A 21,703-nucleotide genomic window follows, 5' to 3' on the forward strand; every position below is an offset into this window, starting at 1 on the left:
TATTAATACTTAATCTATGTTGACTTCTACTTTTAGATCCAAGGCTTTCATATGCAATAAAGTATTTGTATCATGTGATACTGTAAGTTTGTAAATGACCAGAATACCTACTACTACTTTTACTACTTCTCTCTCATAAATGTAACCTCTATTCAAAAAGGAAGATAACGTCAAGTTAATATAGGTTATACCGATAACTAAGAAATAATATTTAAAAGGTGCATATACAGAAAAGCACCAGTAATAATAATCCTGTACAATAGCAGCATTCTGAAAGTGGTCAAAGAAGGTCCTTTGCAGTCAGTTCCTGAAGTCTTTGTTTCCCATCTTTCAACACACAGTTTGAATTCCCCTCAGTAATGCTCTCCCAGGCCTTGATTACATACCCCTTCAGCTCTGGCTTGTTGTGGGGGTCTCAGTGCCTTTATTCCGGCCTTCAGCAAGTGATTTGTTGCTCAGTCAGACTGAGATCAGGTGACTGGCTCAGCCAGAGAACAATCAGGTTCAGGATAGTTGTCCTGCTGAACGATGAGATGATATCCTATGAAACTGATCCTTCATCCTGGACAGAAATATTGACTTGCTGTGCAGTCATTTTTTTCACCATACAAATGATTTTCTGCTCATCTGAAAATTTGTGCTCCTCAGCCAACCATTGTTTTTTTGTTGTTGATTTTAGCAAACCAACTCTTTGATATCTCCCAGACAGATTTTTTTTAAGTTTCATTATTACTTTCTTCACCATATCTCCCACTGTTCTTTGAATATTGATGCAAACCTACACATATCAAATAAATATATTTTATTTCAATTTGAAACGTGCTGAAGCACAGAGCCCAAAGAGCAAAAAAAAAAAAAAATCTAGCTGTCCAACCACTCACATTCTGGACTCTAAATCGATATAAAAGTGAGCCACTATGCAGGACTATATAAACAGCAGTCAAAAGGACAAGAGAGATTAATAATTGAGAAAAAAACGCATGAAAAAAAACAGAGCTGTGCAGACTGGCTGCAGATAACCCCGTTCGATCTAAATAAATGATAGGACGGAATTAGGGGGTGTGTCTGGTTTCACAGGTCAGGCCACTGTGAGCTGCACAGAAAAGTTGCAGACCTCGTGTTTAGTGTAGTACAATTGTTTACGTCCACGAGCGCTTCCTGTCATGTGACCCCGCTCGACGACGTCAGAGTGACGACCGGGGACGCGGAGCTGCATGTCGCGGAGTTTGAAGTCTAACTAACTAACACGAAGCAATAAAAATGGAAAGCAGCGATAACGGCAGCAGTATTAGGTGACACACACCTTCAGCCTGCAAGAACAACTCGGACGGTCGCTGAGGTGAGTAAAAACGAGTCTTCAAATTTATGGCCAGAGTTCAAAACTGTGATATGATGCGTTCAGTGACTCGGGATGTCTGTAAATACATGTTTTTCGTGAAAAAGGTAAATGACAAACCTGAAGGACGGACAGTTTGCTCATGGGAAAAGGCAATAACAATAATAATAATAAAAAAACAAATCACTGGTCTCACTATGGGAGTCGTGTACTAGCTCTAACTATATAATACATAAAGTGTCATAAAGCTTGTTTTAGATTTTAGACTGATGTCTTAATGTAATATCTATATCTATATCTGTATATCACTGTAATGCAAACATTAGATCTTTGTCACTTTATAGCACTTTATATGGAAGTTAATCACTATGATTAACACAGCATTTTTGTGGTACTTTAATATTCCCACATGGACTCGCCTCGTCATAATATTTGTATAATCTCCCTGTAGTGTTTAGCATAAGATCAGTCCAGTATGTATTCAGTAGTATCAGTAGCAGTCTTCGGGTTGCACACTGTATTGTATTTTTGTATTTAATGAAAGCTGCAGCAGGTTTGTTAGAATAATTCAGCTTCCTGAGCAAACCAACATGGAATGTATTTGCTCAAAATATTTATGTGTTCCCTGTTTTTATCTCCTTCCTTCCTCCATATCTGTTTCCTTCACTCTGTCTCTGTAACCTCCGACCCTGACGGTCAGAGACAGTCTCTCCACATTTTGACATGTAGAGTCCTTTAATTTGTTTGTTATTTTGTGTGTGTGTCTGTCTTAAAAGGAAAGAGGAAAAGATTTCTCTGAAGTGTTATCTTGTTTATTCATCGTCCTTTCTTTTGTTTGTTTTATCTTTGCCTTTGTGTCTTTGTCTCTTCCACACACACACACACACATACACACCGACAAACACGGATATATTCTAGAATCAGATGGCAAATAGTGAGAAAAAAAAACCGTGCAGACAGCTGATTGGTTTTTCCTGTTCGACTCGTACATGGGACTGTTTTAGTTTGCATTGCATTTTATATAGAAGCTTCAGTCAGTCAGACTGATTTTATTAATTGTGCTGTTAATTGTGTTGTTTTTCCTTTACCTGCTGTCGTGGTCTTGTAGAGTCAGTGCCTGCATTTGACTGATTTGATGATGTAAAGTATTTGTTGAATCATTTGGCACAGGCAGCCTTTAGATTCAAATCAGCAAAAAATGAAAAGAATTTGATTTAAACGTTTTTTTTGTATTTCATCACCAAAACAGTAAGAAAAGCAAAAATCCACATATTCAAAATAGGTCTGGGCAACTAATACACAAGTGCTGATATTTATTTATTTAGTACTATTATAAGTATTTCTTCATAATTCTGGTTTGCAGTTCTTATTGGATGTATGACTTTTTTAGGATTTAGTGAACTATGTAAAAATCATTTTATTTGATCTATTTTTGGGGGGGGGGGTTTTGTTATTCTGACATTTGTATGCACATTTTGCAACATACTATTTTCCAAATAATACTGTGATAACTTCAGCTGTTCAAGTATTTAGTGCTTCTTGCTGTATTCTTGGCATTTTTTGAGTTGTGAAGATTTTTAGTTGTACCAGTGGTGAATCTGTCTGGCTTCTATTCATCCATTCATTAGTGGGAGTTTAAGGTTTCCACACCGACACTGTTTCACTGTACCTGCAGTTCTCCACACTCACACAATAAACCTCTTATAGTCTCCTTGTTGTTAACCTCATTCTGTCAGACCAGTTTTTGTGTTGTGGGAAACTTTTGGAATTATTTGTTGTCATCACACCGAAAACCAGGCACATCCATCCTCCCTGTGGCCATTAGATGGTGCTCTTCTCCAGCCCTGAGCCGCCTCCTTCTGCTCTTATCATCGATCACCACCTGAGCCTGTTTAATGTGCAAACATTAGCAGAGCCAAAGCCTAAACCTGCTATTTTTTTCCTTCGGTCTGCATGACTCACCTGCAATTTGACAGAAAAACTGTATTTGTCTTGTCACTTCCTCAGAAATTAGTGGTGAGAAGAGGAGGCTCTGAAAAAAATGCCATCAGTTGTGAGTTTTTCACAGCAGCATTTTGATGTGTGACTGTACTTACTGATTTTACATGTTGGCTGAGGCTTTTATGCTGTCCTGTTGCAGAAAGTATGTTATTGATCTTAGCTGTTCTATTTAAAAAAAAAAAAAAAAAAAAAAATTACCCACAGCTCTGAAATTGCAAGTAAGTCTGTGTGTGTTTGGAGGTGGTAGTGGGGTTTAAACAGTTAGACTGGAAGTTTGAGATTTTCCCTTGTATGTAAATGCAGAGGAATAATAACGTCACTGATCAGAGTATAAACCCAGATATATGTAGGTTAATTATGATTATGACTCGCTGCCAAGAGTGTACAATGGTGTTAACAATAAAAAGAAATGATCAAAGCGGTAGTTTGGCACGCTGGGAAATGCACTTGCCTGCTTTCTTGTCAAGTTAGATGAGAAGATCGATCACTCATATGCAGTAATAATCAACTTAGCTGAGCACAAACACTCGAATCAGAGGATGACGGCCAGCCTGGTTCAGTCTAAAGGTAACAAAATCCACATACCAGCACCTCTAAAGCTGTTGAATTATCCTTTTTTTGGCTTTGTTTGTTTGATGTGTTCAAAAATCAAAGTGTTAAAACAACAAGTTGTGGTTTTATGGGGAGTAATTAACTAGACTCCTATTTGGAAGGCAGCAGTTTGTGTGGTTGATTGACAACATAATAATAATTGAGTGACAGTAAAACTTCTCACTCAACTCTGGACAAGAAAATGAATGTGTATTTACCATATCCCATTAGTAGTCCATTCAGATGGGATCATGGGGAGAAGACATATCTATACCATTAATAGTAATAATCTATAAAATAGTGTGTGTGGGTGTGTGTACATGATGAGGCTGGGGTGTGATTCACATTTTCCCCTCTGGTTTCACAGTAAGAGCTCTTGAACGTTACTCAGACTGTTTGCGGGCCTTATCAGTTCAGGTCTTAACAAGCCTCTCTGCTGTGCGTCACCATGAGGACAGCACCACAAGACATCTTGGGTGTTCACTTTATGACAAATGATTGTAGATTTTAAAAGCACACCACCGCTGAGATAGTTAATCATTACAGAATCTGCTATGCCACACCACATGCACTATGAACCTCTGAATAATTCTAGCCCAAGATTGTTGCACTACCTAATACTGTACATCGTGATACCTGTCAAAGCTTTGAAAATCATTCAATTAAAGTATTTTCACTTTGCTGAATTACAGGTGAGCACTGTTTGAATGTTTCATTATGAAGACCTAAGTGGTCGACCTTCCTAATACACCTAACTTTAATGAAGCACTAATCACACACTCATTTCATTCCAGGAAAAATAATAATATTGATGGATTTGTTGGATTCACATGTGTCAGGGAGCCAGGGTCATAGTACAACTAAATGAAAAGCAGGCAGTATTAAAGTTATTAGTCACATGTGACAAGTCAGAATGTACTCTTAAGATAAACAATATCTATGGGAGGATTTTTTTCTGTGGTTGAATACTTCTAAGAAGCCCATAATCCTTTGACCTAAATGTCACTACAGAGAAAAGGCAGGCTGTCATCATTTTGAGAAGTGATAGATTGGCTGAAAAAGAAACTGACCAGAATTTCAATGTGCTGCTGCTGCTGCACTGAGGCTGACGCTGTCAAAAAGCATCTTGAAACCGGGAAGTGCTCTGATCTGGCAGAGTGTAGTGGAGCATTTCAGGGGGCAGAGGCGTTTCAGGCACACTAAAAAGCTTGAAAATGACATTTTTTTCTTTTAGGCAAAAGAAATAATGAATGCACTGAGTTTCAAGGAAGGATTCACATACCAGAAACCTCTCAGAATGTACATGCTTTTGTCAAGGCTTTGTAGTACCCTAAACTTTAGTAACAGGCATTTTCACAATAGAGATTTTAATTTGTCATAGAGCTGTGATGTGGGAGAAGCTATTTTGGGCTCTCCTGGTTTCAAAAGTAAAAGTTGTGGTTTTCCCATAGAAAATATGAGTCACAGTTGAGGCGCTTTTACAACTTTGATCAGGATAAAGCTCTGCTAGTTGAATCACCAGTCCAAAAGACAAAAAACTGCATTAGAAATATCTGGTTCTTTGATAGCTATAGCTCCCAAGGTGCATTTGACAAGAAACATATAATCTCAGAGCAGGAGAGCAAGAGGAAACTAAAGATGATGATGTTGAGAAAATAGATTTTTTAAAAAAAATTTTTATTGCTTCACATAGAGCTCAGTCTGACACTGTTTTTTATCTCTTCAGCGGGCGTTTAAATCACGTCCTATGATCGATATATCTATGTCTGTTTCATTTAGCTTTTTTCACAACTTTTCCAGCACAGGCAAGTGTACAAAAACATTTCAATACTTAAGCATCTTTTTGTATTTCTGACATTTATTCTCAGATTTGTATGTGAGCACTAAAAATGCATATAAAAAAACAGGCGGATAGAAACCCATCTAGTCTTCCTCATCCTCCTCTTGATCTAGCCATGCAACTGAGGGAAGTGTAGGTGGAGGCAAGCAGCCACCTACACCTCCAAAAGTCACTAGAACTGTATTTGCTGAACAGTGCCCACCTTTGAAGATCCCAATCAGATTTAAAGTTTCAATCTGTAATATTAACTATTAGCATAAATGGAATATAGTAATCATAAATATGTTGTCATATGTGTGTAATTACTGGAAAACACCAACAACAGCATTTCCTCATCTTATAATGAGCCTTTTAAATGTACATAGGGAGCGGGCCTCCTCTCACAGAGGCAGCCATGTTGTGCCTCTAGGTTTCTATCGTAGCCCAGAGCAGACAAACCAAACACTGGCTCTAGACAGTCACATTTTACTTAAAAGGTGACGACCACTGTACCCTCCCCTCATGCGTGGAAATGGGGGATGGTGAGTTCTCAGAACGTTAATGAGAATGATAAGTGTCTTTTTTCATTTTCAAGAATGCCTTAATTGTTATTTGTTAATTTAAGCAGGTATCATACTTCTAGTTCTCTGAACACAAAACTGTGATATTGTGGACTATATGATTAATTAATAGGCTTTTCTGGCCTGAACGCAGTTTATCACCTACTACTTCTGCACTTTCCTATCAATTTTATTTTTACAATTATGCACATAAAAACCGCAGCCTTTCAATGTTTAATGGGTAGTTCCACATTTCAAATATGAAAAAAAAAAAAACCCTCAAATGTGCAGGCTAGGATCTGCCTCCAGCATGTGAACAGCAGGCTCTGTTTACAGTTGGCTTGGTGAGTGGCACAGGCAGCCTTTCCATGGAGACATGAAGCAGCAGGAAAGTGATGACTGGCATGTCCTGATTTATAGGGCAGCTAAGGGGGTAAGGAAACCATAAAAATGTCACAACCTGGGCAATATGCCCAGGGGCTGATTGGTCACCAACCGTTAGAAAACCACTCAATGAAGAAATACAAGATTTTGCATAACGCCCACATTAATTAATTAATTAATTAATTAATTGATTGATTAATTAAAAGGTCAATGTTTTTAAGTAAAATTTATATAAATAATTTATGTAGAAGCAAATGCCAGTCTAACAGTGCAGAATAAAATAAAATGTGAGCAGATAAACAGGCCTGATTTCTATTCACAGAGTTTACCAAAAATGGAATTAGCTAATTATCAAATGAGCAAATAAACACCTGTTGTGTGTTTCACCATTCGACCTGCAGAAAAAAATCATGGTGTGTGTGTGTCCTTGACCAAGACCAGAGCGGCCATTCTTCACAACAATGTTTACACACAACTGTGGATATTTGTGACAGCAATAGTGCTGTTAAAAATCACAGCTGTAAACCATCACTGACTGAGGTAAAGTCCAGACCACAGGTATTTGGACAGCTGCATTTTTTAAATATTGTTCTTCTGGATCTGCACTTCAGCACATTCAGTTTGAAATGAAGTAGTGCACACTACATTAAAATTCTGAATGCCTGGTTTAATTTGAAAAGGTTTCCATAACTATAGAAGCTTTTCTAAATGCTTCTCTTATTATAATTGCTCCAATCTTGATGTTGAATGGACTTCCTGGTCCAACATCTGTTATATCAGAGGGGTTGAGAGTAAGCTTAGAGTAAACCTGCTCCTCAGCAGGTTTGAGATTGCATATACAGTGGGTACGGAAAGTATTCAGACCCCTTTAAATTTTTCACTCTTTGTGTCATTGCAGCCATTTGCCAAAATCAAAAAAGTTCATTTTATTTCTCATTAATGTACACTCAGCACCCCATCTTGACAGAAAAAAACAGAAATGTAGAAATTTTTGCAAATTTATTAAAAAAGAAAAACTGAAATATCACATGGTCATAAGTATTCAGACCCTGTGCTCAGTATTGAGTAGAAGCACCATTTTGAGCTATGCAACAAGTTTTTCACACCTGGATTTGGGGATCCTCTGCCATTTTTCCTTGCAGATCCTCTCCAGTTCTGTCAGGTTGGATGGTGAATGTTGGTGGACAGCCATTTTCAGGTCTCTCCAGAGATGCTCAATTGGGTTTAGGTCAGGGCTCTGGCTGGGCCAGTCAAGAACGGTCACAGAGTTGTTCTGAAGCCACTCCTTTGTTATTTTAGCTGTGTGCTTAGGGTCATTGTCCTGTTGAAAGGTGAACCTTCGGTCCAGTCTGAGGTCCTGAGCACTCTGGAAGAGGTTTTCTTCCAGGATATCTTCCAGTCGTCCTGTCCCTGCTGCTGAAAAACACCCCCACAACATGATGCTCCCACCACCATGTTTCACTGTAGGGATTGTATTGGGCAGGTGATGAGCAGTGCCTGGTTTTCTCCACACATGCCGCTTAGAATTACCGCCAAAAAGTTCAATCTTGGTCTCATCAGACCAGAGAATCTTATTTCTCATGGTCTGGGAGTCCTTCATGTGTTTTTTTTGGCAAACTCTATGTGGGCTTTCATGTGTCTTGCACTGAGGAGAGGCTTCCGTCGGGCCACTCTGCCATAAAGCCCCGACTGGTGGAGGGCTGCAGTGATAGTTGACTTTGTGGAACTTTCTCCCATCTCCCTACTGCATCTCTGGAGCTCAGCCACAGTGATCTTTGGGTTCTTCTTTACCTCTCTCACCAAGGCTCTTCTCCCACGATTGCTCAGTTTGGCTGGACGGCCAGGTCTAGGAAGAGTTCTGGTCATCCCAAACCTTTTCCATTTGAGGATTATGGAGGCCACTGTGCTCTTAGGAACCTTGAGTGCTGCAGAAATTCTTTTGTAACCTTGGCCAGATCTGTGCCTTGCCACAATTCTGTCTCTGAGCTCCTTGGGCAGTTCCTTCGACCTCATGAGTCTCATTTGCTCTGACATGCACTGTGAGCTGTAAGGTCTTATATAGACAGGTGTGTGCCTTTCCTAATCAAGTCCAATCAGTTTAATTAAACACAGCTGGACTCCAATGAAGGAGCAGAACCATCTCAAGGAGGATCAGAAGAAATGGACAGCATGTGAGTTAAATATGAGTGTCACTGCAAAGGGTCTGAATACTTATGACCATGTGATATTTCAGTTTTTCTTTTTTAATAAATTTGCAAAAATTTCTACATTTCTGTTTTTTTCTGTCAAGATGGGGTGCTGAGTGTACATTAATGAGAAATAAAATGAACTTTTTTGATTTTGGCAAATGGCTGCAATGACACAAAGAGTGAAAAATTTAAAGGGGTCTGAATACTTTCCGTACCCACTGTATGTTGCCGGAACAACAATCTTACCATGACTTTGAAAGAACCGATAGATCCAGGATCATGTCAAGTCATCAGCAAAATTATCCGGCTAACCTGTTAATCCATGTTCGAAGACCAGTCCTCTGGACACCATTTTTGACTTTCTGTGAAGTCTAGGTGTTTTTATTTGACATTCATTTTAGCATTCAGCAAGTTTTTTTTTTGTTTGTTTTTTTTTTTTTCTGGGAGGATAAAAGTTTGTTGTGAAAGTTTCTGTGTTGTGTTTCATTATGGTTGCACAATAAGGGATGAGTAAATTGAATGGACTATTATGGCCTAAGGGGATGTTCAATAACCAATGACGGTCATCGACTCCTGTTGACTAACAGTAGTGATTACAGCAAACCGATAAAACTGACTCCAACAAATCAAGTTCAGCTCATCATGTCCTGTCCCCTTGAGCTACTGTAATCTGTGACAGAAACAAAGTCAGATTTGAGTGTAGAAATCTAATAAAAGTAGAGACATAACAGAAATCCAGTCAAATCCAGTTAATATATCAACACCTCACTGTAAACAACTGTATTTGGCAAAGTCATTATATAGATAACATTTGGAGCCAGGGGAAAACAAGACAAATAATCAAAAGGGGATGCATTTTAATTAGTTACATTAGAAATAGGGCAGTAATGAAAGAACCAAAAGTTTAGTGGAATGTCTATGTAGTGAATCAGTTCCTATGTGAACACGATATGAATAAGGCATTCAATTCCTGTTCACTCTCTATACATCAGATTTCACCTCCAACTCAGCACACCGTCATCTGCAGAAATTTTCTCATGACATGGTTATTGTTGGGTGCATCACCGACAGAAATGAGGATGAATATAGATCAGTGATTCAGGACTGAGGCCAGTGGTATCAGTGGAATACTTTCCAGCTCAATCAGAGTACAAACAAAGTGGTGTTGGTGGATTTTCACAGAAATAAACATGCCCAGGCGAGACCAGTGAACATCCAGGGAATGAACAGGACTGACAGCGTCAATACCCTGTATAAAATGACAGTGGACTATAAATGCTGAGGACACTAAGATCCTTTGGAGTGTGCAGTACATCCTCCTGTCTGACTGGGTGGTATTATGGTGGTATTGAAAAGTACTGAAAGTCAAGATATCTGATATTGTTTTAAAAATATCTGGCTTTGCTGACTGCACCAGTTTTATGGAAGTGCAGCATTAAAACACTGGACTCTTTAATGTCTAAGTTGATAATTCAGACCCTGCATCTTCCTGCATGTTGAAGTGAACAAAACACTAAACCCTTAAACCTTTGGATGAGCCACCGCTGAAGACACACTGTTTGGGTTGGAACTCTTCAATTAATATATCTGTAATTTAATTTTCCATTTAGGAGACACAGACTTGCTGTGTCCTATAAAACAGATATATATTTTTAAAGAATTAAATCTTTGAATTAAAACAAATGTTTTCAGCTTTGTAACGTGAAGTGTCAGATGAGTGAGGGGTTTTTTTCTTTATTTATGAAGAAGAAATAAATTCCTCAATTTGTTTGAAAAATTCACGAAGTCATCACTTTGGAGACACAGAACATTTTTAACTGGATATTGACTCGGCTCACTGCAAGTAATATTTGAAAATTAGCATTATAAATGTTTTATATATTGAGCCAGAATAAGCTAATAAAAATATCCATCACATTGAATTTAAATTCACTCCATATTCATGAAAGACCTACATTTTCAGACAAAATACAGAAGACATGGCCTGAGTGTCTCCCATGGTAGCTGCAGTCTCAGTTGTGAAGAAATTTATCTCAGGTTAAAAGCACTATATATCTGCAGTTCATGATTTAGCATTGCTTACATAAAGTGATGAAGAATGTCCATTTCTGTTAATTTAATTTGGCTTTGAAGACGAGGCAGGACATTTTAATCCTGCTGTCGAGACCGTGTAATAAGTTCTGCTTATTGCATTAAGTTTTGCTTCACCACTGCATCTTATGAGCCTGTGTGGGCTGAACCCTCCGTGTTTGAGACTTGAAAATAAACAGTTAATCAAAGTAATAAAAGCACTTTATCATGTCCTTTCTGGCTGGATAGAAAGGCTTTTTAGTCTTTGCGGTGCCTCTGGCATGCCCATAGATCCAACAGCCGTCACTCAGCACATGGTAATACCAGGTGGTGTTGAGTCATATGAATGCTTTATAGATGAGAGTCCTGTTTCATTAATGTTTAGTTTAGGTTGTTTATTGACCACTTTCATTTTCATTTTCTTATTTTTTTTTGTATCCTACCATATAATACTAATTTTTTTCTCATGTCTAATGTTATCTTTCAGTGCTTGGTAAAAGCAAAAGGTTAACGTCATTGTCCAAAAGCAATGACATGTTTTCTTCTCATCCTGTCATATGAGATGGTACCAGTCAACTTGTGATAATGTCTTTGACAAAACTGAATTACTAAGAATGATGCATGTCATTTTAAAGCCGCATCTTTTTTTCTGTTTTGTTTTTTCAGTTGCTGTCTTTCAGCTGCAACAACTAAACGGCATCAATGTCTTGGCTTGAGGTAAAAAGATTTTGTGGCTTCCCTTCTTACACCACGCGCACACACACACACACACACACACACACACACACACACACACACACACACACACATACACATACACATGTTCTACCGTCCTTATCCGTAGTTTACTTTAGTGATTACTCTTATGTTAAGACCTAAAGCTCAGTCTAACTCATGTCATGTCTCTTTCAGATAATGGCTGTGATTGCACTTGGATTAGCTCATGGCCATAAAAGTTTGATCTTTAATGAAAACACTCTTGCCCTAACCCTGACCACAATTGAATGCTTAATCCCAACAATTGCCTTAACATGAACTAGTTGGTGTTCCATCATTTGTGGTTTGTTGACAAGCTAGAAGCATTTTAAATGGTGTCTGAGTACTCCTTACAAAGAAGGGTAAGCTTGCTACAAAGAGTGGCAATTAGGATGTAAATATATTTTCGGGATATACAGGAATATTTTAAATCTTACCTTTTAAATGTAAAAAAGTTACATTATGAAGCCTCTATTGGGTTAGCCATGTTATTCTGTTTCAGCCTTGGAGTACATTTATTTTCATAGACAGGTTTTAGAAACCGACCTAAGTAATACAACCACTGACCCCACAGCATTACCGGCTGATATATAAGGTAACTTTTTGAGTGTTCTTTGTAAAATTTCAGCTCTGATGAAAACATTCAGTTTCTTTCTTCCTGTAGAGTTAATCAGCACTCGCACACCTGCAGAGAGAGTTTTGGAGTGTGAGAAGGAAAAGGTTGATTAGAGACTGGCTCTATTTATGGAGCAATGCTCTCCACGTCGTGCCATTATATATACACAGGAGGATGTTTTTAGTGGAACAGGCTTCTTCTGGCTGTCTGCTGGTATTCACTCATGCTTATCACACATCACACGCACAGTGAGAAAATTCATCCATTTCAACTCCTCTCAACAATATTAATTTTCCCAATTAAGGAAACAGCAATGGCTTTGATTGCTCTCATGAGTTCATGAAGGATCAACATTTCCTGATGAAATGCTCTCATCTCTGATTACATCATCACACTGTTAACAGTCACAGTTTGTGAGTGTGTGTGTGTGTAAGGGTGTAGTGGAGTGACACTGTACTCTGTGTATAGTGCGTTTTGCTTATGTGTAGCCTACCTATGTTTTATTTCTAAAAATACATTTTATAGATGAGTGTGTACATGCTGTGTCTGCAGCATATTGGAGCCCAGTGGGGTGTGAGATACCTGCAGTGTTAAACTTTGGATGCATGTAGGAATGTGGACAGAGCAGCAAGGTGTCTGTTAACACTCAACACCCACAGTAATACACACAATGAGTATCATGTTTTTGCTCCACTGATGCCATAAAACCTTGACAGCCTCTTTTACTGTTAGTCCCATCACTCAGCGCCACTGACATTGGGGGAACACTGGGTCAAGGGAGGGCCCAAAGTGAATCACTACCTTTTAAATAATCTGGTGGAATACTTTGTTAAAAATATGTATTTATGATAACTTTATATAGCTTACTAGTTGTTTTTTGTATCTTCTCTATTTTCCTTGACAAAGTGGTTGAAAACAATTTTGCTTTCCCTCCTTATAATGCAAACAAATGGTCTGCACATCAGGACATGTTGATCCTTCATGATCTGCACCTCCAGTGCAGAGTAATAGTAAAAGATGAAGCTTCAGCTTCAAGTGCTAGTTCAACTCCATTATTGTTAATCAAGAGCAAGCTGACATCCATTTAGATAACATTAGCTTAAACATCTGGCTAACACAGTTACTAATAGTCTAGCTACCACCTAACGTTGCCTTTAATGGCCAATTTTTAGCTTGTATAAAAGCATAACACAACTCTGACACTAAACATGCTGCGCAGACAGTAGTTGAAGACACTGGAGATAATGAAATTATTTGGTCAGAAACAATTTTATGCATTTGACCCTTAGAAATCACTGATTATGCTGATGTGATCAAAAAAGCATACCAAACATATACCCAACAGTTATGAATATATTGATTTATACTGTGTGTGTGTGTGTGTGTGTGTGTGTGATAATGTAGGGGTCTGCTTGATTGCAGTTGTTTGGCGCCCATAGGTTTTTTTTTTTCCATGTACAGCTGACCTAAAATAATCTCCCTTCATCAAATGAGTTTTTTCACTTTTCCATAAATTTCTGTTGTGGGTCTTTAGTGTGGGTCTTTAGCACTGTGTTCTGTCCAGTCAGCAACCTAAAGGAAAGGGGAACCTTTGGAGATCACCCTATAGAGCATGAGCAAGACACATGATGGGTCTGCCATCAGTGAGACAACAGAGGGATCGTAAATATTATACTTGAAGTTGTTTATTCTGTGCACTGATTTCCTGGAAGAATATTATCATGATTGGTGGGAGGTGTTTAGAGCCCAAACTGCAAGGATTTAGCAACGAGGTTTGATTATCTTAAGTCCTTAACTGCACTTAAGGACAATTGCCCTATTTATACAACAGTCTAATCAAGTGATTTGCAAAAATCAGGGAGCAGGATGGAGAGATAGTAACAGAAAAGCAAACAGTTACACAGGACATAAACCAAACATCATAAACAAACAAACAGTCATAATGGAGATAAAATGAAGGATCAGACAACTATGTGTAAGATGGATCAAGTTTCCATCTAATGATGCAATGCTTCAGTGGATAAAACTGATTACAGTGGTGTGAAAAAGTGTTGGCCCCCCCTTCCTGATTTCTTATTTTTTTGCATGTTTGTCACACTTTAATGTTTCAGATCATCAAACAAATTTAAGTATTAGTCAAAGATAATGCAAGTAAACACATCATGCCGTTTTTAAATGAAGGTTATTATTATTAAGGGAAAACAAAATCCAAAACTACATGGCCCTGTGTGAAAAACTGAGACTTTAACCATGCTATATGAGACTGTACTTAAATGCTAACTTCCCAATGCTCAGTTTAGCATGTTGACATTGGCTAAATACTAGTAATCAAAGTGTAGCTACGGTTTAAGGGAGTTTTTTTTTTTTTATCAGTCGTGGACATATTTAGTCATAAAACAAATTTTGGACAAATTGACCTTTGACCTGCTAGTGGTGCTAGAGGAAAGGTCAAAGGGTCATCAAAATCAATAGTATTAATCCTCTCATCCCCATAAATGAAGGCTGTATCAAATTCCTAATATAACCGTTATAGTTGTTGAGGTGGTTTACACTGGACCAAAACAGAATGCAGTGTTTTGCATTGTGACAGGTTTGCCATTTGTGTCCGGGCCAAAATGAGAAAGCTGCAATGTGAAATGGGCACACACAGATTTGTAAATAATAAATGACTTCACTAATAAAGTCAGGATAGATGTTCCTGCCTAACACTAAAATTTTAAGGCCTGTTTTGTTATATTAAGGTTATAACCCTGGAATATGAGAAATGGCAGATTATGCATTCAGATTTGTTCAGTTTGATTTTCTACACATTCATTGCAGAAAATATTTTGGGGATCTAAAAAAATCATAGAAGAGCATATTTAAAGGACCCCCATTATGCACCAGAGCTTGTTTAATCACAGAGGGAGAAATCACAGAAGAGGCACATAATCTATATTTTACCCCCTTAAGTGACAGAAGACAAATGCTACACCAGAAAAAATGCGGCTCCGCTGTAGTTGAAGATTTGAGTAATGACTGTATAGGCTCTGTGTTGATGTTATTGTTATATTGTACATTCTACATCGGAAGAGCCATGACTCACTGACTTGAGCACTGATTGCAGTTGAGGTTTGAGGTTTGATTCCCACTGTGACCTGCCATGCTGTGCTGAAAATATGACAAGCATTTGAGGAGAGAGTGTGAGTCATAACCACAGGTACAGCACAGTACTCTTTATTAATGGGGACTCGTGTGGCCCTCAGCTCATTGGTTTTTAGAAGGAGAAGCCTGCTGAGGAATCACCATCCCATCTGATCATACACAGCCTTACTGCCTCCATCTCATTGTCACTTTATGTGTTTGGCATGGTGGGAGATTAGCCAGGTGATAACACAGCGAGCTGCTTCTTCTTAGCTGCTGATTGGCTGGAAGAAAATGTTGTTCAGCTAAAAAGCAAAAGCAGAAGGCTGCTGCTGTAAACAAAGTTTATACTGTGCTGTTGTCAAGTAAAATGTCAAATCTCAGCTTTTCAGGATAAATATCAGATCAGTGTGTGTGTGTTGGAGAAACAGCAATATCCTGATAACAGAAAAAACTAAGTTTGTTCCACTAGTATTGATATTACTGACTGTAATGTTTTGTTTTGACACAAATTCTTGTCAGTGACCAGCTTAAATGGACTGCACTCACATAGTGTGCCGTCAGCTTTGAGGTTAGTGGGCGACCCGCTCTACCTCCCCAGCCACAGCTGCCACGCTATGAAAGTTAAACACATCAACTCATCTAGGTGAGGATGTTTATATGTGTTGACCAAAACCAGCTGTATGTTTAGATGCATTCATGTAAATGGGTTACAGAGCGCTGTTTCTTTTCCTAAACAAGGAAACCAGTTTCTATAATGAGAGCAGACAGTAGAGAAACCTGATTTCCCCAGTGAGATCAGTGAGATCTGTTCTCCTCACTTCTTGTTACCAAATTTCTAATTGTCATGCACATGAGTACACACAAGGCCAAGTAAGGGGAATAGTGCTGTGACAGTTCACTGGCTGGTAGAAAGGCAAGATTGTAATTTCCATCCAAAGTCAGACTGAACGTACAGTATCCTCAGGAAGTCTAAATAAGTACATTTCTACTGCTGAAAGTCTGACAATTTGTTAAAGCCATGTTCTTGTTGTGAGGAAAGTAGTGTGATCTCGCTACAGAGTCTGTCCTCTCACAGGGTTGCAGCGCTCTCTCTCTCTCTCTCTCTCGCTCTCTCTCTCACAAAAACACGTACACACACTCACACACAAAATACGTAATGCTTCCAAAATGAGGTTAGGGTAGGGGAGAAATGCGGTTACTGACTGGATGCATGTATACAGCAGTTTGCACAACCTGTTTTTTCAGAGTAACCTGGTTTGTTTCATCCCTGTGAGCGTACTTATACTCCAAACTTGGCTTGTGACCACTGCCACTGCTCATCAGAACATTTGATGAAATTTTATTGATCACCCACGTGAGAAATACTTTCTAAAAAATTAATGAAATAACTGGTGTTGAGTCTTGAACAGAAACTCAAGCTCCATTTATTCTGGAACTTTTACCCGTGTTGCATGACCTTAATCCTCAGTATCTTCATCCTGTAGATGTTGAAATTTCCCATTATGCTGAACACTTTGTCACGAACCACACAATTAGCAGATAATCAGGATCTTGCCAAATATAAACAGTCCCTCACTGTGTTAATGGAAAATATAATTCAGTCTGTAACTGGATGTGTCTCTTCTCATTGTGTTAGATGTTGCAGATTAGTTAGTAGTTAATTTCTGGGAGAGGAGGAGGAGACTGTCTAAAAAGCCATAATCCTTGCATCTAAATACTATCATGTCTCCTTTCTGTCTTTTATGGCCAGCTTTTCACCTCACCCTAAAGTGTGGTCATACAGTTCAGGTATAAACACATTTTAATTTCCAAAGATTTCAAACAATACATAGACATAGTAAAAACCCACTCTATCATTTCAAAGTCAACAAATCCACATTTGTCGAACATTATTTTGAATACACGTCAAATTAGTTTGCACTCAGAAAATAACCAGATGGGAAACAGGTTGAGATAATCAAATCTTTCAAAAGATTTTAGATCCACAAGAAATTGGATCAAAAGCCAATAGCACCAAAGACACGGACTGTCTGAGATGATAGGTGTCTATCTAGCCTGTGGTAGGTGACAGCCTATCTGTTATGTTTGGCTTTGGGTGCTTGGCGGCACCACTCAGGGAAATAAGAATTGCTGTTGCAGCTTCTAGGATGGCGGATCAATATCCATCAATTCTCACCGAAGCATCAGGTCATAGCTCTGTGAACTCTGCTGAGGTACCAATTACATAGAACCTGAGGATCTAACCTGACGGTGCCTTCACCAGAATGGGCATGGATTTTGGGGGTTTATGTGTTTTCTTGACTGTTTAATCATTTGAAAGTTTTTAATGGGGGGGGAGTCATCTTGTTTATGCACCGTTTTGCTGTTGATTGTCAACCAGGCAGAGCTGCTGTCTCACTGCTTGTCGTCTTTCACCGCTGCTATCCACTACAGTGCATCAACAGATATTAAACAGATTTGCAAATAGAACTTGGGGAAAAAAAAGAAGCCAATTTAATGCTGAGGGAAGAAGACAAACAAACTACTTACTTATTGTCAGATCTGAAAAGTGTTTGTGCTGCGCTGGCAATACCCTCAGGGCAGATTGCTCTGATGCCTCATGTCCCTGGACTAATACATGTTGATTCATTATTGATTCACTAACTAATTTGTTGAACTGTTTCTAATTTAGACTGCAGAATAATTTCAGCGTGTAGTTTCTTATGGCAGGACTATTAAATGACATGTATACATAATAGATTAACACATAACTGTGAACATATGGCAATTATAACTGATTAGATGATATTTCATCATTTTTTGTGGGACATTGAAATCTCATCTCTAATGTTTTAATAATAGAGCTTCGGCTAATTTGTGGTATTGTTTACTTATTTCATATGATAGAGTACACATTAAAGGCTTGGTGTGCAGCCATATTAAACACATCTATAGTATAATGTGCAGTATTTTGCTGCTCAGTTATCATGCAGTTGAATTTTTTTTTTTTTAATATTTAGTTTATTATGAATCAGTTGTCCAAACTATGAGACACTTGTCAGTATAAATCTGTACAGTTAGACAGCTCTGCACATTGACTGTAACCCGCCCAATTGTTTGAAACAGTTTCAGAAAAAACTGACCATTAAATGCAGAACTATTTTATTAGGGTGTTAATTCTGTCTAGATGTACATAATAAACTGGGTAGTGAGTGTATATTCTGTATCAGCTTGTTTATGCAGTTTCGTTAATTTCACATCATAATTTTTGCAGCATCATTTTTTTCTGCAGCTTTACTTCAAATTTAAAAAATCTAGTTGTCTTACATGGGCAGTCGTTCTTCCTTCTTGTCTCCCGGGGTGCAGGATCGTCGAGACTCACTTCCTGCGGTCCACCAGTTGGTGCGGCGGCGTTTTTCCGGCCCACTGCTTCTGCCTCCTCTGTGGAGGAGACACTCCTGCCAGGAGCACCCATGTCACACACGGAGGTCGTCTGCAGCACATGGCCTGCCACAGCTGGACCAACTGGAAGTGTTGTACAACCGAGCGTTTGCCAGTCATGATGAACATTGGTCAGTGACATACAAACACAATTCACTTTTTTTCTTTCTTTCTTTCTTCATTCATTCTTTCTTTCTTTCTTGTGTCCTTCCTTGCTCCCTTCCTTCCTTCCTCACTCTAATATCAGTGAGTGGATTTACCTCAGCTCATTAGCTCTGAATGTCTGTCATGTATATTTGATTCAGTTCAGGTGAACCAGCACGCTTTCTATATGAACACGCAACAGCTCAGTGCACACACTCACACACTCACACACACATGAAGGCAAGAGGAAGGTTTGGTGGTTTCAGGTGATAATAAAAGTCTTCTTCCCTTTGAAAAAATGCCTGGCAATTGCAGCTACAGGATGAGGTCTGTCACTGAAAGGTTAAAGGTGTATGTGTTGGTGCCTTTGTGTCTGCGTTACTGCAGCTCTTCTTCATCTCTTTGACCATTTTCATGCGCTAGAAACATCATGTTATGTTTCTGCTGTCCAGACACTAATGATGGAGGAATGACTTCTGTAACATAATGAGGACATTCTTCAGAGTGGAAATCCCTTTTTGGGTAACTAACATCATACTGTTGCCCATATTTTCCCTCCATGCTGATAAATACAAATGGGTTTGGTGACATCCAGTAATTTGAAATAGCCTGTGTTGCTTTCCTGTCATGCTAATAAAGCTGGGTTTATTTGTATATAAGGCATGCAGCAATGAATGTGAGTGGTTATTTTTTGTGTTTAAATATTGTTTTGCGGGCAGCACAGTGGATGAGTGGTTAGCACTGTTGCCTCACAACAAGAAGGTTCCTAGTTCTGTGCTTGTGTGGGTTTCCTCCAGGTACTCCGGTTTCCTCCCACAGTCCAAAAACATGTATGTCAGGTTGATCGGTGACTCTAAATTGTCCATAGGAGTGAGTGGGAGTGTGTGAGGTTGTTTGTCTCTATGTGGCCCTGTGATGGACTGGTGACCTGTCCAGGGTGTACCCCTGCCTTTCACCCAAAGAGAGCTGGGATAGGCTCCAGCAGATCCCTGTGACCCTGGTTGGGAATAAGCAGGTATAGATAATTGATGGATGGATATCGTTATGCATCTCTTTATGGCTGTTTTGTATCTCATTGTAGTTTTTATGTCTTTTGGATGGATGGATGGATGGATGGATGGATGGATGGATGGATGGATGGATGAGCATTTTGCATGTGATTTAACTTGCTTTCTGCATTATGGCCATTTTGTCGCTCTCTTGTAATTTTATGTGACTAATTGGTGCTAGAATTTTAATTAAAATAAATGACTTCAAAACTAAACATAATCACATTATCCCTGTAGATACCAGGTTGTCCTAAAAAGCTGAGATAAATTAAATGTGAACATGTTATAATTAGGGCCACAGCTAATGTACCTTTTCAGAGCTGTCACTTTTTTTTGTCATTGCACCTCAACATATAATAGATGCAGTAAAATTATCTATCTATCTATCTATCTATCTATCTATCTATCTATCTATCTATCTATCTATCTATCTATCTATCTATCTATCTATCTATCTATCTACCTCAGTACTTATAAAATTATGTTATTGTGCCAGAGGAAAGACCATCCAAACAGCTTCCAGATAAAATACTGTATGCATATCTGTCGATTTCTTAGTCCTGATTATTTGCAAAGATAAACAGATGGAGAAAGGAGGAGTAAAGCTGAGGAGAACAGTGAAAGGAGAAGATGTAGAGTGAGGGACAGAGGACTATAAAAGGAGAGATAAACTGCGCTGAGAAAGAGGGAAGAGGAGGGGAGAGAGGTGGTACAGACTGGGAGGCAGAGTCTGATCAGCACTCCGGTTCGTGGACAGCAGCCACCACCATGCAGCTCCGTCCGTTTACTGTCTGAAGTGCGGGACTTCCTCATCCAGCTCTCACACGGCCTGTTTTTCAACCACTTTAATTCAAAACTCGCTTTTAAAGAAACGCAAAACAGCGACCAAAGTAGAAAATGGAGTGTGCCTCGCTGAGCAGAGAAGGAGCAGGGCTCGCAAAACCACCGAAACATCTGTGGCGGCAGCCCAGGACTCACATACGGATCAAACAGCGCTTCAACTCGGACACCGAGCGCTACCTGTGCCGCAACCGGACCCTGGAGAAGCTGCGACCCGGGCTGAAGAAACCCCGCATGTCCTGGCCCTCGTCGCTGAAACGGTAAAACCCTTTACACTCCGAAGTGTCTAAACCCCCCGACACATTAAATGACCTTTTCACTTCATGTAAAGAGAAAGAGAAAAGTCTGAAACTTGTAAAGGACCGACTAATTAACAATAGTTAAAAAAAAAAACTGAGAGGGATGTTATTTGTTAAAATTTAATTTGTAAAATTTAACTGTAATTCACCATGACTGCCTCCCATCATTACATGATGAGTATGAAAGGGAGATGAATTCATTTGATAAATGAGTAGACGGGGAAAGAACATTAGGCCAATGTGGGAAAAACACTGTTTACCATAAGGTGTCATAACACCCCATTTTACTTATGGTTATAAATACTGTATGATTTACCCACAAATCTGCAGTCTATCTCCAGTTGTCCTGCTTAACTGGCACTAAGCTTTGGGAGTAGAGCAAAGGTTAATGACTGTCTAGATGTTATTTTCATAGTTGTAAGATTTGGGCTCCCTGTAGTAATGATGTGTCTGTGCCTTGTCTGTGCTGCTTGCCACCAAAACCTCAGCTCATTCTGATATGA

The 21,703-nt window shown here is 38.9% G+C and overlaps 1 protein-coding gene across 4 annotated transcripts in view; it reads left to right on the forward strand.

Moving 5' to 3' along the window:
* Nucleotides 1-1,209: 1,209 nt before the first annotated feature.
* pde4cb (phosphodiesterase 4C, cAMP-specific b) overlaps nt 1,210-21,703 on the forward strand; it is an 87,014-nt gene continuing 66,520 nt past the window's right edge. For 2 of the 4 annotated variants that reach the window (XM_026323024.1, XM_026323027.1), the window contains exons 1-3: nt 1,210-1,339; nt 11,617-11,667; nt 18,794-18,999. In XM_026323024.1, coding sequence (XP_026178809.1) covers nt 11,653-11,667; nt 18,794-18,999 — 221 coding nt within the window. In that variant the 5' untranslated portion in view covers nt 1,210-1,339; nt 11,617-11,652. Of the gene's footprint in view, nt 1,340-11,616; nt 11,668-18,793; nt 19,000-20,696; nt 21,162-21,703 lie in introns of those variants that run through there. The other 2 variants (XM_026323025.1, XM_026323029.1) reach the window with 2 other exon arrangements.

The sequence above is a fragment of the Mastacembelus armatus genome, chromosome 4 (genome assembly GCF_900324485.2).
Source record: "Mastacembelus armatus chromosome 4, fMasArm1.2, whole genome shotgun sequence".
Classification (NCBI taxonomy): domain Eukaryota; kingdom Metazoa; phylum Chordata; class Actinopteri; order Synbranchiformes; family Mastacembelidae; genus Mastacembelus; species Mastacembelus armatus.